The sequence below is a fragment of the Muscardinus avellanarius genome, assembly GCF_963383645.1.
Source record: "Muscardinus avellanarius genome assembly, chromosome: 8".
NCBI classification, from domain to species: domain Eukaryota; kingdom Metazoa; phylum Chordata; class Mammalia; order Rodentia; family Gliridae; genus Muscardinus; species Muscardinus avellanarius.
Genome location: NC_137794.1, coordinates 91634111 through 91652694, shown reverse-complemented (window position 1 = coordinate 91652694; position 18584 = coordinate 91634111). Strand labels below are relative to the sequence as shown.

At 45.0% G+C, this 18584-nt stretch overlaps 1 protein-coding gene across 1 annotated transcript in view; it reads left to right on the top strand.

Annotated features, from left to right (window-relative positions):
• Positions 1 to 735: 735 nt before the first annotated feature.
• NHSL1 (NHS like 1) overlaps positions 736 to 18584 on the top strand; it is a gene marked incomplete at both ends in the record, with an annotated part of 271764 nt that continues 253915 nt past the window's right edge. The window contains one exon of the mRNA XM_080700138.1: positions 736 to 1000. Within this exon, the coding sequence (XP_080556264.1) occupies positions 736 to 1000 (265 nt within the window). The remainder of the gene's footprint in view (positions 1001 to 18584) is intronic.

Genomic DNA, 18584 nt, shown 5'->3' with positions numbered 1-18584 from the left:
CCTTTTCCCAGTCCCCGAATTCGGGCTTCTGGGTGCTATTCCCCATGTTTGGGGGGAGGAAATAGATGAGGCAGCTATCAGTTTGGGGCGGGGGGCTTTCCACCGGGAGGATGGGAAGCCCCCGGGAATCCTCTGGCTAAGAAGAATCGTCTTCACGCTGCCTGGAGAGGTCGTGGGTACCTTTCCCCCTGGGACTCGCACTCCGGGTTGGCTACAGGACCCCCGGCCAGGACGACTCGGGGACCCTCGGGGCGGGGCGGGGGCGCGCAGGTGAGGCCGGGCGGGCAGTGGGGCGCCTCCGCCTCCTTGGGCGGCGCCGTGCGCTCCACCCCGGCCCGGGGCGCTGGCGGGCAGGCGGGGTGGGGGGCTGGGCGCCCGGCGGGGGTGGGCGGCGGCCCGACTCGGGGGTCGGGTCCAGCCGGGCCGGGCTGGGGGCGCCGCCCGCGGGCGCAGGGCGCGGCGCTGCGGGAGCCGCAGGTGGTTCCCGGGCCGGCCCTTTTCTCCTCCCCCTTTCCTTTCTTCGGCCTCCCTCCCTCTCGCCGGTGTCGCCGGCACTTCCCCCGCTTCCTCCTCCGCTCCAATCGGGAGGGAGGGAAGGAGCCGCGGCTCTTTCCTGCCGCTGCAAACTTGAGCGGGACGCGCGGCCGGGCGGGAGGGAGGGCAGCCCGGGACCCGCGCCCCGCCGCCCGGCTTCTCTTTGTGTTGCATGCAGCCTCGCGGGCCGCCCGCCCCGCCATGCCCTTCCCCCAGCGGACCCTGCAGCCCGCGCCGCCCGGGGCCCGCGCCGCGCCGCCCTTCGGCTCGCTGGAGCAGGTCAGCGCGCACGTCCTGGTCCGCCTGCTGGCGCAGCTGGCCGACCTGTCGCGCTGCGCCGGGGACATCTTCGGCGAGCTGGAGGGCCAGGCGGCCGCGCTGGGCCACCGCGCCGCCCAGCTGCACCGCCGCCTGGACGCCCTGCGCGCCGCCGCCGCGCGCCTGGACCACCGCGCTGTGCGAATCCGTGAGTGGCCGGGAGGGGGAGGGGGAGGCGCCGCGCTCTGCCGCCCCCTGGCGGCCCCGCAGGTGGCCGGCGCCCCGGGACCCTCGCCGGGTGGGGGCGCGGAGGGTGGCCGCGGGCTGCGCATCCCCCGGCTGGGTCCTGCTCTCCGGGTGGGACGGGGAGGAGGCCCGCGGGGTCTGGGGACCGAAGAGCAGAAGCTCAGAAGAAGGCATCCTGTTGGAGAAGCCAGGGTGGCACGGACAGAGAAGGGCTCCAGTCCTTTAGACTTCTGGGGGACCCGTCGTAAAAGTCTCTGGGGACCTCTGTCAGCATCGCCGTCCAGTGTCACCTCCCCGGCCGCCCCGGCATTGATGATACCTGTGTGCCGCTTACAGAAAATAGGCAGACTTTCTGTTTAGGGCTTTTCCTTTTGTCCCTGAATTCTGCTTCCTCCCCCAGACTGACCCACCAGGTCTTTGTAATTCCAAGGACCTTGACCTTGGGCTGAGGCTCTGAATCCATTCGTCTTTGTATAGCCGACTGCAACCCTGAAAATCAAGTCTTCTGTCCTGACACGATGATCTCTCTCTAAGCACCCAGTTGATTTCAGCAGCTCAACTGGCTCTGGTGAATGAAACAACTGGAATTTCCTGCTGTCCCCAAAGCAGAGAAACTTTCGGTGTGATGTCTCGGTGGTTTCTCCTCTTTGAGTATGACTTGGTCATCATACCGAGCCTCAAGACTAAGGCGGAGGAGGTTGATGGATTGCAGGGTGGGAGGGGAGACACCGCACAACACACCTAGGTTTCGGCGGCTCGGGGTGAAACACTGCCTCACTTAAAAATCACTTCGTATGCAGTCTCGAGTCTTTCCAGCTTGCTAGAAAAACGACCTCACTACCCAAGAGTTTAGTTTCAGTAGTTGAATTCCAGTGAGATTGCTTGCTGTGATACATCTTTCTCCGAGTTGCATGGTTATCATGTGATGGCCTTACATTTTTATCGCTCGCCTCTGTGCTGTCGACTTGTCTTTAGAAGTTGTGGACAGTTCTTAACCTGGGAGAGTTGGGGGGGATGGAGGGAAACTGTGATCTCATGAAGTTGTTAGAACATAATCAGAATAAATCTCCTTAACATGAATAATGACATAAGGATATATTATCCTAGGGGAACGTAGCTCAGTCAACCTGGTGGCCTCAGCTGCTTCTCTGTGTTTTCTGTGTCAGGTGTGTCCACCCAGTGGGTAAATAAGAATTTCACCCTTGACAATTTGATGAGACAGATCTGACTGCCGGGCGGGCTGATGTAGTGTGGGAATTGAACAAGAAGAAGCACATTCTATTTAATGGAATGAAGTGTTGCCTGATTCTAGAATCACAAAAGAAAGCCAATTAAGATCTTTTATCTAAAAAATAAAAATGAAAAACACACGGGTCAAGACCTCCTTGCTAAGCCAGGCGTGGTAGTGTATGCCCGGGAGGCTGAGACAGGAGGATCTCAGGCTTGAGACCAGCCGTAGCATCTTTGGATACTCTCAGCAACCTAGCAAGAACCTGTTTCAAAATAAAAAGAGCTGGAGGTTTAGCTGGAGGTAGGACACTCCTGGATTCAGTCTCCCTAACCCCCTTAAAAAGAAAGAAAGAAAGAAAAAGACCTCTGCTAGTGATACATTGAAATGTATCGCTTTTCTCCTTTGTTTAGGTATATCCCAGTAGGCTACACTGTCTCTAGTCAGAAATCTCCTAAACCCTCTTAAATTAACTGAGGTTGTTCTTATTATAATGACTGAAATAGTTCTTTTCAAAACTTCTCACAAGTTTGAATCATAAGTGGTGTTTATTTTATATCAGAAATCCTGGATAATCATTTTTCTGATTATGAAAGAAAGGTTTTATGGAATATAATTATGCCTGCCAGTGAAACTGCACATACAGAGGAAAAAAATTGAACTATAAAGACATCACTAGTTTTTGTGGGTTTTTTTCTACCTTGGCAAATTTAATTTTTTTATATGCTAAAAAGCATCAAACCACCTATAATTTCTTTCTATTTAGCATCTGTTAGGAGTCTTTTAAAAAATAATAGCTTGGACCAGCTCCTGTGTAAAAGCTACTTTTTTTGTGTGCTAGGCCTTGAACTCAGGGATGTCTACCTCTGAGTTATATGTCCAGCCCTATTTTATTTTTTTGTTTTGAAACAGGATCTTGCAAAGTTGCTGAGGCTGGCCTCGAATCTGTGATCCTTCTGCTTCAACCTCCCAATTACTGGAATTACAGTCCTGTGACACCATGCCAGGCTAAAGGCTACATTTTGAATCATTTTGGTCTTGTTTTAGATGATTCTTTAGAATAACAATGCCCATTAGTTTGTGTGGACTTGGAATTGACTAGAAAGGCCATTTATCTAGTTCATGAACTCCTTACCAGAGGGGTTAGGTGAAATGATTCACCCGAGGTTAGGATGTAGGGTAATAGAACAGCCCACACCGCCAGGTGTGGTGGTAGACACCTGTAGCCCCAGGACTTGGGAGCCTGAGTTAGGAGAATTCCAAGTTCGAGGACAGTCTCAGTAAACAGTGAGATTCTCATTAACTTAGTGAGACTCTGTTTCAAAATAAAAATAAAATAGGACTGAGGGTGTAGCTCAGAGGCAGAATGCTCTTGTGTTCAATCCCCAGAACAAAAAAACAAAAAACGTATAGCCCTTCAGATTGGCTTGCCTGCTGACCCAGCATGTATGTATCCCTTCATGGCTTCCCTTCAAAAGTATGTCAGAGTAGGAAAAAAGTTGAGATCCATTTCATAAGCCCTCTTAAGGATATCTATAACTTAATTTCATACTTGTCAGATAAACATTTAACGAGTCTCCTGAGGGTCAAGTAATAGACTCTAGCAGCTTCCCTGAAGCCAGACAGCAGGAGACAGCATATGCATTGATGGGGTTGAACCATATTATATCAGTGGAATAAATTTTTAAAAGTATAGATTATTTATGCCATACAGAAACAGCATTTCAGTTTCATATACCAGTTTCACTGACCTTAATAATTATGAGGAGCGGGGTGTAATCCCAGCTTTTGGGAGGTTGAGACAGGAGGATCGCGGTTCGCAGACAGCCTCAGCTACTTAGTGAGGCCCTTTGCAACTCAGTGGGACCCTGTTTCAAAATAAAGAATTAAAATAAGGCCGGGCGTGGTGGCGCATGCTTGTAATCCCTGCACTTGGGAGGCTGAGACAGGAGGATCTCACAGGTTCGAAGCCAGCCTCAGCTACTTAGTGAGGCTCTCAGCAACTTAGTGAGACCCTGTTTCTAATAAAATATAAAATAGGTCAGGGAGTATGTCCTGGAGGTAGAAAGCCTCTGGGTTCCACACCCAGTGCCACCAAAAAAAAAAAAAAAAAAAAAAAAAAAAGAATTAAAATAAGGCTGAGTGTGTTGGCACACACTTGTAATCCCAGTACTTGGGAGGCTGAGACAGGAGGATCGCATGGGTTAGAAGCCAGCCTTAGCTACTTAGTGAGGCTCTCAGCACCTCAGTGAGACCCTGTTTCCAAATAAAAATAGAAAATAAGCCGGGTGTGGTAGCACACGCTTGTAATCCCAGCGTTTGGGAGGTGGAGACAGGAGGATCGCACAGGTTCGAAGCGAGTCGTGTGTGCTGGCTTAAGAGACCCTGTTTCCAAATAAAAATATAAAAATAGGTCTGGGAGTGTAGCCCGGAGGTAGAAGGGCTTCCAGGAACCCCAGTACCACAAAAAAAAAAAAAAAAGAAAAGAAAAGAAAAGAAAATAGGTCTGGGAGTGTAGGCCATAGGTAGAATGCCCTTGGGGTTCATCCCCAGTATGGCAAAAAAAAAAAAAGGAATATCTTTTTTACTTTCTTTCTTTCTTTTTTTTTTTTTTTTTTTTGAACTAGGTATTGAACCCAGGGGCATTCCTCTTCCGAGCTACACTCACAACCCACTTTAATTTTGTTTTGTTTCGAAACAGGTTCTCACTAGGTTACTAAGAGTCTGCCTACATTGCTGAGGCTGTCTTCACTGCGATTCTCCTGTCTGGACCTCCCAAGCACCATTATACCTGGCATGAGAAATATTTTATAAAGTTTGCTAATCTTGCCAGGTATGGTAATGCACACTTGTAATCCTAGTACTTGGGAGGCTGAGACAGGAGGATCCAGGTTCGCAGCCAGCCTCAGCTACTTAGTGAGGCACTCCGCAACTTAGTGAGACCCTGTTTCAAAGTAAAGAATAAAAAATCGCGCTGGGAAGTGTAGCTCAGAAGTAGAATGTCCCTGCTTTCAATTCGCAGGACCATGGGGGGGGAAAAAAAAAGGTTGCTAATCTTCAAATATCCTTAGGTAAAACACATCCAGAAAATATTTTTAATAATACTGGAGACTAAACCTAGGGGTATTCTACCACTGAGGTACACCCCACAGCCCTTTTTATTTTTTATTTTAAGACATAGTTTTACCAAATTGCTCAGGGTGCAATAGGTCAGGGATTTCCAAGCCTCCAGAGCCGCTGGGATCACAGAATGTGCCGCTGTGCCAGGCCCAAAATAAGTTTTTGTCTCAGTTTGGGGAGAACACATGTTACTGTTTTTCTCCTATTCTTTTTTTTTTTTTTTTTTTGGTGGTACTGGGGTGGAACCCAGAGGCTTTCTACCTCTGGGCTATACTCCCAGAACTTTTCTTATATATCTTATTTGGAAACAGGGTCTCACTAAGTTGCCAAGAGCCTCACTAAGTAGTTGAGGATGGTTTCGAACCTGTGCGATGCTCCTGTCTCAGCCTCCCAAGCGCGGGGATTGCAAGCATGCGCCACCACGCCCGGCTTGTTTTTCTCCTATTCATTGACGATTCCCATGATGGTTTCTTTGATATTCTCCCTAGAGCACCCACCCCCAACCATCAGGAGCCTCAGTATATACTTTTATCATTCCACTTACCCAGGGAACTAACATCACACATCCATATCCTCCTGTGCATGGCGGATGGCAAGCTCCTTGAGGCCAGGGGTGGCCATGTCTTTGTTTTTCTAGAGCTAGTACAGTACCTGGAATGTGAGAGCTCAAGAGATATTTTACCCAAGCTAATCTATAGATTTTAGTGTGTTTTGTCAGGAAGAGTAACTATACAAACCTTAGAGGAAAAACTACTAGAGTGTATGTTACAAGTCTAAGTGATCAAGACAGTTATTAAGGCAACAACAACAACAAAACATAAGACTAGCTTTTTAGAGTTTTGTGCTTAGCTGCCAAAGTCTCCTTTCTGTAAAAGCCAGACTTCATTAATTTTGCTGACAAAATAAGGCCTCATGGGAAACAGAGACAACAGTTAAAAATGTGGATAGTTGTATCTGGGCTCTGTAAACAGCCAAAAGAGACTTTGCTATGCAGAAATCAATAAACATTCAACCCAATAGTCCTGTTTTAGTTTTAAGCCCTGTGTGGTTTTTTTTAAAAAGGGCCTTATTGAAGTAAAATTCTCACACTGTACAATTCGCCCATTTAAAGCCTACAGTTGAATGGGTTTTAGTATACTCAGAATTGTGCAGCATTATCACAGTCAATTTTAGAATATTTCCATCATCCCCAAAGAAATCCCCATATTCATTATCAGTCATTCTTCATTTCCTCTTATTTCTCCCACCCAGAGGCAACCACAGATCTTTCTGCTTCTGTTGATTTACTATTCTGTATATTCTATGCAAGTGGAATCATATACAAGCTTTCTGTACTTAGTGTTTTCCAAGTTTATAAATTTTTTTTGTTAACTAGTATTAACATTCTACTCAGGCAATACTTGTGTGATTAAAATAGTATCTTTTCCATCTGACTGTGGTGCCTCACACCTATAATCCAGCTACTCGGGAGGCTGAAACAGGAAGATTGCAGGTTTGCAACCAGCCTCAGCAAGTTAGGTAAGGCCCTCTTAGTGAGACCCTGTTTTAAAATAAAAAATAGAATACGGCTGGGGCTATAGCTTGGAAGCAGGATGCCCCTGAGTTCAATCCCCAGTACCACATGTACTAAAAAGAGTCTTTCATAAGCTCAGTGGCCATGGTATGTACACCTGTATCTCCAGTATTTGGGAGGCTGAGACAGCAGGATTGCAGGCTCGAGGCCAGCCTCTGCAACCTAGCCAGACCCTAGGATCGAACCTTTGATCCTTCTGCACACATTACTAGTGTGTGCCACCATGTCTAACTGTTGTGTTGCACACCTAAAGGGCACTGGGAACATCTGGCACACCCTAGCGTGTGCTTAGCCTGTGCATCTGTATAGGGTAGGCCTGGTACACTAGGGGATTTCAAGAAGTGAGATGACTGGTGTTCAAGATGGCTGGGCAGTTGGGATTATAGCTCAGTGATAGAGCATGTGTCTAGCTGTGTGAGGCTTGGGGTTCATCCCAGCACCGCCCCCAAAAAACGATGGTTGGCAGAAAGACTGTATGGGCGCAGTCTGCATAGACAGGTCTTGACAGAGTAGGCTAACACTTCCAAGCGCCGTGCTAGGCGTGGAGGTGTGAGGTCAGTAGACTGTCCTCGGACCCACCCAACCAGGAGGTTGGCTGGGCCTGATGTCAGTGATGTCAGAGTATCTTTGCGTCCTCAGAATAAACCTTTTCTGCATTTTAAAGTAGAGACTTCACCCCTCCCTTTTGTCAAACTGGGCATTGAACTGAGGTTCTACCTCTGAGCTACACTTTCAACCCACAGGGTCTCATTACGTTGCTGAGGCTGGACGTGAACCCATGATCCTCTGTCTCGGCCTCCCCAGGAGCAGGATCATAAGTGTGCCTCACCCCGCCAGGCTGACTTCTCTGCACTCCAAGAACAGGTTGTATGGCTGCTTTGGCGCCTGTCTCATGTCTTGTGTTTGTGTATCTGGTGGAATTGGCATAAGAATGGCTTTCATTGAGTCCAACTCCTACAGGAGGTGGTGTTGGTGGGGGTGTGGTCTCTACCCACCTCCCAGGAGTGTCCTTGGGTTTATCAACAGAAACTGATGGTAGCTGAGTGGGCAGATTGTACTATTAGGTTGTGTGAGATTGAGCAATGTTTTCCTACTTGCCGGACCTTAAGAATCACCTGAACTTTTGTTATAATAGAGATTCCCTGGCGGGGCATGGTGGTGCACACCTGTAATCTCAGGCTGAGGCAGGAAAATAGTAAATATGAGGCCAGGCTGGGCAGTTTACCTGTCTCTGGATAAAATTTAAAAAGAGATGAGGATGTTGCTCAGTGGTAGAGTACTTGCCTAGCATGCATGAGGCCCAGAGTTCCAACCCTAATAAAAAAAAAAAAACAGACTCTTTTAAAATCCTGTTGGGCCAATCCCCAACATGTTAACAAATGCTGCAGTGTTCTTTGAGCCAGCAAATTTGAGGAGCCCGGCAATGGAGAGGAGAACTCACTGCATTGGAATCGAAAGACGCTGGTCTGTTCTTTCTTTTTGTTTTGTTTTCCATTTTTATTTTTATTTTTCCCCAGGACTGGGTTTTGAACCCATCACTGAACTTCCTAGTACTTCATCAAAATTTTCTTTAAGAAAAAAGGCTTTTTTTTTTAAATAGTGGAGATTAAACCCAGGAACATTCTACCTCTGACCTACACGCCCAGCCCTTTAAAATATTTTTTTTTAGTTTGAAACCACCTTACTAGGTTGCTGAGAGTCTTGTTAAGTTGCTAAAGCTGTCCTCTAACCTGCGGTCACCCTGTCTCAGCATCCTACATACTAGGATTATAGGCATACACCATATGCCTGGCACTATTGAAAAAAAAGAAAAGAAAATTTTCTTTCTTTTCATGTATTTATTTATTTAATTATTGTTGTTGTTATTATTTATTATTATTATTATTATTGTTATCATTATCATTATTATTTAGTACTGGGGATTGAGCCCAGAGGCATTCTACTTCTGCGCTTACCCGCCAGTTCTTTTTAAATTTTTCAGATTTTGAAACAGGGTTTTGCTAAATTGCTAAGGCTGGCTTCAACCTGTGATTCTCCAGTCTCAAAAAGTAAGTTTTAAGTATCAAATGAAATGGCTTTTACCTATGTAGGTCGCTAGTCACTTATTTGATTATATAATTATTTGAAATGGCTTTTACCTATGTAGGTCGCTAGTCACTTATTTGATTATATAATTATTTCTTCTCAAGTTGGTTCATAGTTTCTTCTGTGTTTGTGTGGTGCCCCCCCCCCCCCCCGGGAGAGGTCAGCAGCGAGCCGAAGTGGAGACTCTTCCCGTGTTTCTGTGTGTCAGCTGATACCACAAAGGCACACATCATCTGTTTGCTCCTGGCGAAGGGAGCTGGGCTTTGAACTCAGGCAGGGCAGCCTCTGGGGTCAGCCTGACCTGACCTTGCATGGTACTGTCTTGGAATTTCCCGAACCAACTTTGAATTACGATCTTCCCATGCTCAGATGAAGGAAACCAATGCCAAGAAATATGGCAAAAGCCTGTCAAATAGCTGAGGTTAAAACACACACACACACACACACACACACACACACACACACACACACACGAGTCTTTTGGGGTTTTTCCCTTTTTCTCCTTTCTGTTTTGAAACCTCAAACCTCTAGCAGATGGCCAGGAAATGTGAGACCTGCATCCGCAGTACTTACTGAGCATGGTGCTGGGTACACAGCTAACATTTAAATGTATTTATTCTTGTGGTACTGGAGGTTGAACCCAGGGACATTCTGCCTCTGAGTTACACCCCCAGTCCTATTTTATTTTTTTATTTTGAAACAGAGTTTGTCTGAGTTGCAAAGGTCCTTGCTCAGTTGTTGAGGTTGGCATCAAATTTGCAAATCTCCTGTCTCAGTCTCCCAGGATTACAGGTGTGCGCGCCACACCAGGTTTGCCAACATTTATGTAACATTTGCTGCTTGTGTCTCCATTCCAGCGAAGGCTGAGGTCACCTCCGTGTGTACCTTCAGGCCCCTGTATTGCCATAGGTGGCTGGTCCAGGGAGGCTGGGCCACTGAAACCCTTGAAAGATGAACAGGTCCAGAAGAGAGTGGGTGTCAGAAAGCAACACAAAAAGATTTCTGAACAGAAAGCCAGAGCCTTCTGTGAAGGGATCTACAAGAACCTGTGGCTGGGACAGTAATGTGCGAAGGGCTGGGGCTTTCTCTCGGCATCCCTGGGACTGGCTTGGGGCTGGGAGCCTGCCTTCTCCAGGGGCCTAATGTGGCTGTCATTTTTCTTTCTCAGTGCCCTTTCACCTCCATTTCCTCCTATTGTGGGGCAAGAAGAGCAGACCGCTCTCACTTAGCTTCCTCGCCCGGGAAGAGCTGTCGGCCCCAGTGCCTGTCTTGCCTGGGAATTGGCAGGGCTCCACTTCCACCCACACCCAGGCCCGCCGAGCCAGCGCCGGCGAGCGCCGGGGCGCAGACCTTGGCTTACCTTCACCCCTCAGAACGCACAGCGAAGGTTAGCAGCCTTCATTCATTCACACATTCTGAGTCATCCTTCACCAGGGGCATGGTTAAAAACAGATTCCCAGGCCCCGCCCCGCGGAGAATCTGAATCAGCAGGGCTGGGCAGCCTGGAAGAGGCCAGCTAACCTGCGCGCCCTAGGTGATCGTTGGAGCCAGAGGTCTCAGCCATCCGCTTAGGGACCTTATGCATTCAGGCGAGGACCTTTGTCCATTCATTCCGAGTGTCTTGGGTTATTCTGCTAGTGCTAACGTGAGGAGTGCAACAGGAATCAGTGACCTTTCTTCAGGTATGTGGCATTTTCCTGGAGATGACTAGATAGGTTTTTGAATAACAAGGAAGAGAGCAAACCGTGCTTTATAATCCAGAGATGCCGGGCATGGTGGCGCATGCTTGTAATCCCCGCGCTTGGGAGGCGGAGACAGGAGGATCGCATGGGTTGGAAGCCAGCCTCAGCTACTCAGTGAGGCTTCCAGCAACTTAGTGAGACCCTGTTAACAAATAAAATATAAAAAAGGTCTGGGAGTATAGCCCGGAGGTAGAAAGCCTCTGGGAACCACCCCCAGTACCACCAAAAAAAAAAAAAAAAAAAAAAAAAAAATATATATATATATATATATATAGTGTCCAGAGGAGTGTCTTCTGAATCCCAAGTGGCCAACTTAGATCTCTGACTTAAAAGGCCTGTCTGTAAGTTTGTGGAATGGTGGCGATCCCATGCATATAAAATCGTTTAAAATGTTTGTAGCATGTTTTGTTCCAAAAGTTCTAAAAAAAAAAAAAAAAAAGGAGAGACCCTCCTGGGCTAGGATTTCCCTCCCTATGGAATGGTGACATTTTTCTTCCAATAGTGCTGTTTTCTTTTTGCTTATTCTTCTGATTTCGTTCACAAGCAATTTCTACCCACGTAGAAAAGCAGTATCTTACTGAAAGGATGGACGACTGTTTCAGATGATTCCTGCAGGGAAATCCTTTATTATATTTTCCTTTTTCCCCATTCTGACTTAAAAGTGGTAAAGGCATTATCAGTAACGTGCAGAGGATTGCATAGTATCTAGCTGATTGAAATTGCAAAAACACATGGTAAAATATGAGGGCTTCCTATCTGACAGTATTAGCCATCTGATAAAATGTTCTGAGGGTTCAGAGACTGCAGCGCGCAGCAAAGGAAATTGAATTAAGCAGGGCTTTGCTTTGCATAATCAGATTATGCCTGATTACTCTGGCATCTGAGAACTGCTCTGGAGATGCTTCGCAGTTCCCAGCTGATGGTCTCTGCTGCAGCTGGGACCATCACCCAAACAGGGAAACCAGCCTGCATTTCTCAGGCTATCCCTGCTGGACTAATTAACTAGCTAGTGGGCTCTCAGAGAGCTCCAGGCAGCCTGTGCTCTGTGCCTCTGCATGAGGGCTTAGGTTGATGGAAAAATTATGGTGCAACTCAAATAATCTTACCGTAAAATTTCATTTATTTTAGTGACTAGGAGATGCATTTACATTGTTCAGAAATATTTATATCAGAGGCTACGTAGTGCAGTAAAAGTCTCACTCTTGCTTCTGACTTCTGTCTTGTCCCTCCCTCTCCTGACCAGATTACTACTTTTTATCCGTCTTTATTCTTTATATTCTTTATTCTTTCAAGGTTTTTTTTTTTGTGTGTGTGTGCTAGGGATTGAACTCAGGGGCATTCTACCTCTGAGATCCCCCCCCCTCCAGTCTATTTTATATTTGATTTGGAAACAGGGTCTTCCTAGGTTGTCAAGAACCTCACTAAGTTCCTGAGGCTGGTTTAGAACCTGCAATCCTCCTGTCTCAACCTTCCAAATACTGGGAGTACAGGGGTGTGCCACCACACCTGTCTATATGGTTTCTTTAGGCAAACATAGAAATGTTCTTTTTCAGCTGAGTATGGTGGTGTAGGCTTGTAATCCTAGTACTGGAAAGCTGAGACAGGAGGAGCAGGGGTTCTCAGCTAACCTCGTCCACTTAGGCCCTCTGCAACTCACAGGTTTTGTTTCCAAATAAAGAGTTAAAAGAAAAAAAAAAAGCCAGGCTTGGTGGCATATGCGTGTAATCCCAGAATTCCGGAGACAGGAGGATCATGGTTAGAAGACAGTTTCAGCTACTTAGTGAGGCCCTTTGCAACTCAGTAAGACCTTGTTACAAAAAAACTAAAGAAGCCTGGCATGGTGGTGCACGCTTGTAATTCCAGCATTATTCGGGAGGCTGAGAACAGAGGATTGCAGTTCGTGGTCAGCCTCAGCTACTTAGGTCCACCGCGACTCAGTGAGACCCTGTTTCAAAATAAAGAATAAAAAATTGGGCAGGAGGTGTAGCTCGGAGGTCAAATGCCCGAGTTTCACCCCCAGACCTGCAAAAAAAAAAAAAAAAAAAAAAAAAAAACTAAACTAAAGAATGGAAAATAGGGCTGGGGGTGCAGCTTGGACATAGAATGCTCCTGGGTTTCATCCCTAGTACTGCAAAAAAAAAAGTTATTTTGTGTTATTTTCTCTGCACATCATTTCTAAATTTATGTTCATTTTATTTTTCTATAGTCTTTTTACTGTTTTTTTTTTTAAATGAAATCCCAGTTAACATTTATTTTTGTTAGAGAAGGTAGTTGATTTGGGAAACATAAGGTTAATTAATTTGGGCTATATTGTTTAAACTCTATTATTTTTTATTGTGAAGGCTTTGGTTTTTATGTATATTTTAAATATGTGCTTCCCAAAACATGATTAAGCCTTTCCTGTATTAAGAAAGGAAAAGGGCATGGTGTGGTGATGCATGCCTATAATCCCAGTACTTGGGAGGTTGGGACTGGAGGGTTGCAGGCTCAAGACCCTGAGCAACTTAGTGAGACTCTGTTTCTAGGGGAAAAAAAAGAAGGGGTTTGAGGGTATAGCTCAGAGATAGAATGTCCTTCAGTTCAACCTCAGTACCAAAAAAAAAAAAAAAAAAAAAAAAAAAGAAGGAAAAGGGAGGCAGGCCTTTTTTTAAAATATCTGTAACAAACAGCATGTTATGTTAAGTTTATTTAAAGAACAGGCAAACCATGGTGGCGCTTGCCTCTGATCCCAGTGCTTGGGAGGCCAAGACAGGAGAATCAGAGGTTCAAGGACGGTTTCTGCAAGTAGTGAGACTCTTCATTAACCCAGGGAGAACCTGTTTCCAAATGAAAATAAAAAATAGGGCTGAGGTGTAGCTCAGAGGTAGAATGCTCCGGGGTTCAATCCTCAGTGCTGCACATACACACAACACACACACACACACACCAAAAAAAAAAAAAAAAAAAAAAAAAAAAGGCAGTATCTATCTTTTACCTGGATATCCGAATGCTAAATGTGAATTACTTCCTGATTTGGGAGGGGAGGGGGTAATCATAAGTTAGTACCGTGATGAATTTTTAGTGTGAAATATTTTAATCTGAGAGGATGAAATAGAGTTTGCTAAATAAATGCATTTGACCATGATGCCTACTTGGTCAATTTAACTTTACTGGGTTGGTTATCACTACCTGACTGTGATGTTCCAGGTGGTCCTGGGAATGCAGAATGACAGCCATTTGAATGGAGCATCTGAGGCCATTGGAATTACTACCTTTTCTTAATTGTTAACCTAAGATCAAACCTAAGAGCCAAGGCTTGTGCTGAATTAGTACAGAAATGACTGATTAGAGCATCAGCTCTTAGTGTAGACTCAGAAACACAGTCATTGAATTGCACAGCCCACCATGTTAAGGTTTTTTAAAAATTATTGTTTTCCTCTTTGTGGTACTGAGGCTGGAACCCAGTGGTGTTCTACCTCTGAGTTACACCCCTAGCCCTATTTATTTTTTATTTTGAAACAGAGTCTCATGAAGATGTTGAAGCTTTTTATGTTCTGATTCTTTAGGTCTCAGCTTATATTGTGATTATTTTCCCCATGCTACAAATACCTAGAGGCTGTTTTAAAAGAGAGAGGTACAGGGGTTAACTTTTCTGACAGTCTGTTCTCCAGGACCTTTGTGCTCACACAGGAGTTAACAAATGGGCAACTTTGTTATTCTAATAACACTCCCTTGGGTGTCTTTTATAATATTTAGGTATTTAGTATTGAATCCAGGGCTGCTACCACTGAGCTATATCTCCAATCCTTTTTATTTTGAGACAGTGTCCAGCTAAGTTACCCAGGCTGGTGTGGTCCTACTGCCTCAGCCTACCCAGTAGCTGGGATGTGGCACCGAGTCGGGCTTTCTTATTGGTTTTTAGGGGGGCTCTATGTCTGTTGCACTATTGAGCTATGGTGTTGCTGCTTTTCTGCTGAAGTCATGTTTCTTTTTATCCCCTTAAAAGCAAATAAACTGGGCCTGGGATGTGACTCAGTGGTTGAGCCTTTGCCTAGCATGTGAGAGGCTGAGAATTTGATTCCCAGCACCTTGAAACAACAAACAAAACCAAATAAAATGTTTCCCTTTCCTCTTTATCAAAATGGCAAGCGGACATCTGTCTCCAGTTTTCTCACCTTGGCAGATGTGGCAACACAGGGGCCCTGTTTAGATTTGGTTCAAGAAAATCTTAAAACAAAGGGCTTTCACTATCAGCTTTGGTTCTTGTTTTGCGGAAAGTTGTGGAGATAAGTACTGTGCTTAGATCTTCTCTTATTTTAAATATTGGATGGTGTACTTGAAAAATATATTAGCTACAAGCAGACGGTGGGCCAATTAACCCGTGAGAAGGGTAGCAGGGGGAGAGAGATGTCTTTGAGTGCTGTTAGTACTCTTTATATTATCTAAGCTTATTTGCAAATTACAAAGCCTGATTAATAATCATATTGATTATGTTAGCATGTATAGGAGTGCATTTATAGCTAACATCTATAGGAAACTCACTATGTGTCCATTTCTCTTAATCTCATAAAAATTACATCCCTTTACTGATGAGGAAGCAGTGACATAGAAGTGAAAACATTTGTCTAAGGTCATAAAACTGTTAAGATGTAACAAGTTTGTTATAGGCAGCTCTTATTACCTCCATATTGTGTTTCAACACTTCATTTGGATACAGTTGTCAATTGGTATCTGTGGGATACTAGTTCTAGGACCTCTGTGAATATAAAAATTTATAGCTACTTAGATGACTTATTGAAAATGGCACAGTTTTACCCCCAAAATATTTTCTTTGTGGATAGTTGACTATATAGACAGGAAACCCACAGAGGATGAAGACACAGCGTTAGAGCACTTGCCTAGCATGTGCGAGGCCCTGGGTTCAACCCCTAGTATCGCAAAAAGGAAAGATAATAAAATTATTGTGCCACTAGCCCAGTGGTGCGTGGCCCAGAGAGACAAATTAGTAGCTCATGTGATGATACAGTCATGAGTCCATGGAGAATGACTAGTTGGGTTCTTGGTGCTGCACTGATGAAAGCTACTCTCATCTCTCAATACAGAGTCTTTTTGTGAGGGCGTTTCATCCTTCTGGCCTCTTTTCTTTTGCCAGACATTCACGATCCATGTCAGAAGACAGGTAATAATAGCTTAAGATTCAACTTTTGGCATTTATTTATTTATTTATTATTTATTTAGTGGTACTAGGGACTTAACCCTGGGGATTCTACCTGTGAGCTACACTCCCTGTTTTTTTTTTTTTTTTTTGTTTGTTTTGAAACAGGATCTCACTACATTGCTGAGAGTCTAAATTGCTGAGGCTGTCCTCGATTCTGCAATCCTCCTATTTCAGCTGTCCAAGTACTGGGGTTATAGGTGTGTATGCCACCAGGCCTGGCTTATTTTTATTTAATGATGTGTTAAGGGCAAAAAAAAAAAAATTATCTTCCCTTTCCCCTTTCTCTCCTGTCTTACTATTTTATTTGTTTATTTGTTTGTTTATTTTGTGTGGTACTGGCATTCTACCTCTGAGCTGCACCCTCAGTCCTATTTTTTATTATTTATTTTGAAACAGGGTTTCACTAAGCTGCAAAGGGCCTCACTAAGTAGCTGAGGCTGTCTGCGAACCGCGATCCTCCGTCTCAGCCTCCTGAATGCTGGCATTATAAGTGTGTGCCACACTTCTGGATCTGTCTATTTTAAATCCTGTGACACTGCCAAAGGCCATCTTGAGCCAGACCTGAAGGCCATTGCTCAGTTGTACTTGTGAGTGAGTGGGGGATGAGAAGCGCCGTTAAGACTGGATTACAAGCGTGCACCACCATGCCTGGTTTATTTTATTTTGAAACAAGGTCTCAAGCCAGGTATGGTGGTGCATGCTTGTAATGCTAGTACTTGGGGGGAGGCCGAGACAGAAAGATTACAGGTTTGAGGCCAGCCTTAGCAACTTGGTAAGACCCTGTTTTAAAATAAAAAAGTTAAAATAGGGCTGGAGGTGTAGCTCAGAGGTAGAATACCCCTGGGTTCAACCCCAGTACCACACACACATAAGAAAGAGGGCCACATCAAGTTACAGAGGGCCTCATGGGGTTGCCCAGGCTGGCCACAAACCTTCCATCTCAGCCTCCTAAGTACTGAGGTTACCATGTGCCACCACCCCCAGCCAGAGAAAGCACATTCTAAACAAATTGGTGAAAGTCAGAGAACAGGAGTGGGAGATTTTCCTTGTGGATGAGAAATATTTGAATCAACATGAGAAAATTTAGAAGCGTGATTTTACTGAGAAGTTGTTGCTCTGTTACTTGTCCTGGAATTCTGTCTTACTTTAACCCAGTGCAATTCAGCTTTTGGACTTATTTGTATCCATCGAATCTAGCCATAAATTAGTCACCGGGGTGGTATAGCTCACTGTAATTTGGAGAGATCAAAGGAAATTGAAACCCTTTCATAAAAGGCCGCAGAGCAAAGGGGTGAGGAAACAAGGTTTAGTTGGGGGCGGCCATGAGAGGTTGTTCCCTCTCACTGTGCAGACGCTTTTTCCTCTGCAAAATGGGCCTTGCGCTGATCCTCCAGACGGTGATTGTATGGATGAAATAGACCTTATTTACTACTTGTTAGAGTATTTTTTTTCCCTGAGTGTTATTTATTTATTATCTAGGTATAGCCAACATAAAAAATGTGGAATAAAGGATTGGACATAACTATTCACTTGTGTTTAAGTAGTGTACAATTTTCAAAATGATCAAATTTATGTTTTGGGTCACTCTGTTTTGATTATTAGCTTTGATAAACTGGGTTGCTTTTTGGCGTTTGGACCATTGTTTTGGATAATGTGATGATCAGCTTTGAAGGCATAGATATCAGAGTGGATCAAAATTACTTAGCATGTTGCCGGGCGTGGTGGCGCGCATTTGTAATTCTGTAATCCCAGCATTTGGGAAGCTGAGACTGGAGGATCTCGGTTTGCGGACAGCCTCAGCTACATAGTGAGGCCCTTTGCAATTTCAAAATAAAGATTAAAGCCGGGCGTGGTGGCGCACGCTTGTAATCCCCGCACTTGGGAGGCTGAGACAGAAGGATCACACAGGTTCAAAGCCAGCCTCAGCTACTTAGTGAGGCTCTCAGCAACTTAGTGAGACCCTGTTTCCAAAAAATAGGTCTGGGAGTATAGCCCGGAGGTAGAAAGCCTCTGGGTTCCACCCCTAATACCTCAAAAAAAAAAAAAAAAGATTAAAAAAAATAGGGCAGGGAAGTGTAGTTTGGAGGTCGGATGCCCCTGGGTTCCATCTCCAGACGCGCCCCCCCCAAAAAAAAAAATTACTTAGCATGTTTTCTTTTTTGTTGTTATGGTACTGGGGATGGAAGCCAGGGGCATTCTCCTTCAGAGCTATGCTTCCTATTTTATTTTTTGAAACAGGATCTTGCTAGGTTGGTGAGAGTCTCACTACTTGCTCAGGCTGTTCTAGAATCTGCCATGCTCCTGGCTCAGCTTCCCAAGTACTGGGATTACAGGTGTGCCCGCCACACCTATCACTTAGGTGTTTTGATTACATCTCTCATATTTTATTTTGATGTCATTTTCTGCTTTTCAGAATGAGCTCAGGTAAAATTAAGCTAGTTAGGAGTTTTGGTTTATTGATTTCCAATATGTTGGTTTTCTTACATTCAGATAATCTAATTAAAAACCTGTCAAGTTATAAACATTAATTTGGAAGTTGTTTCAGGCTAATAATAGTACATTCTTCCTATAATCCACATTTCTAAAGCATGACTAGGGACT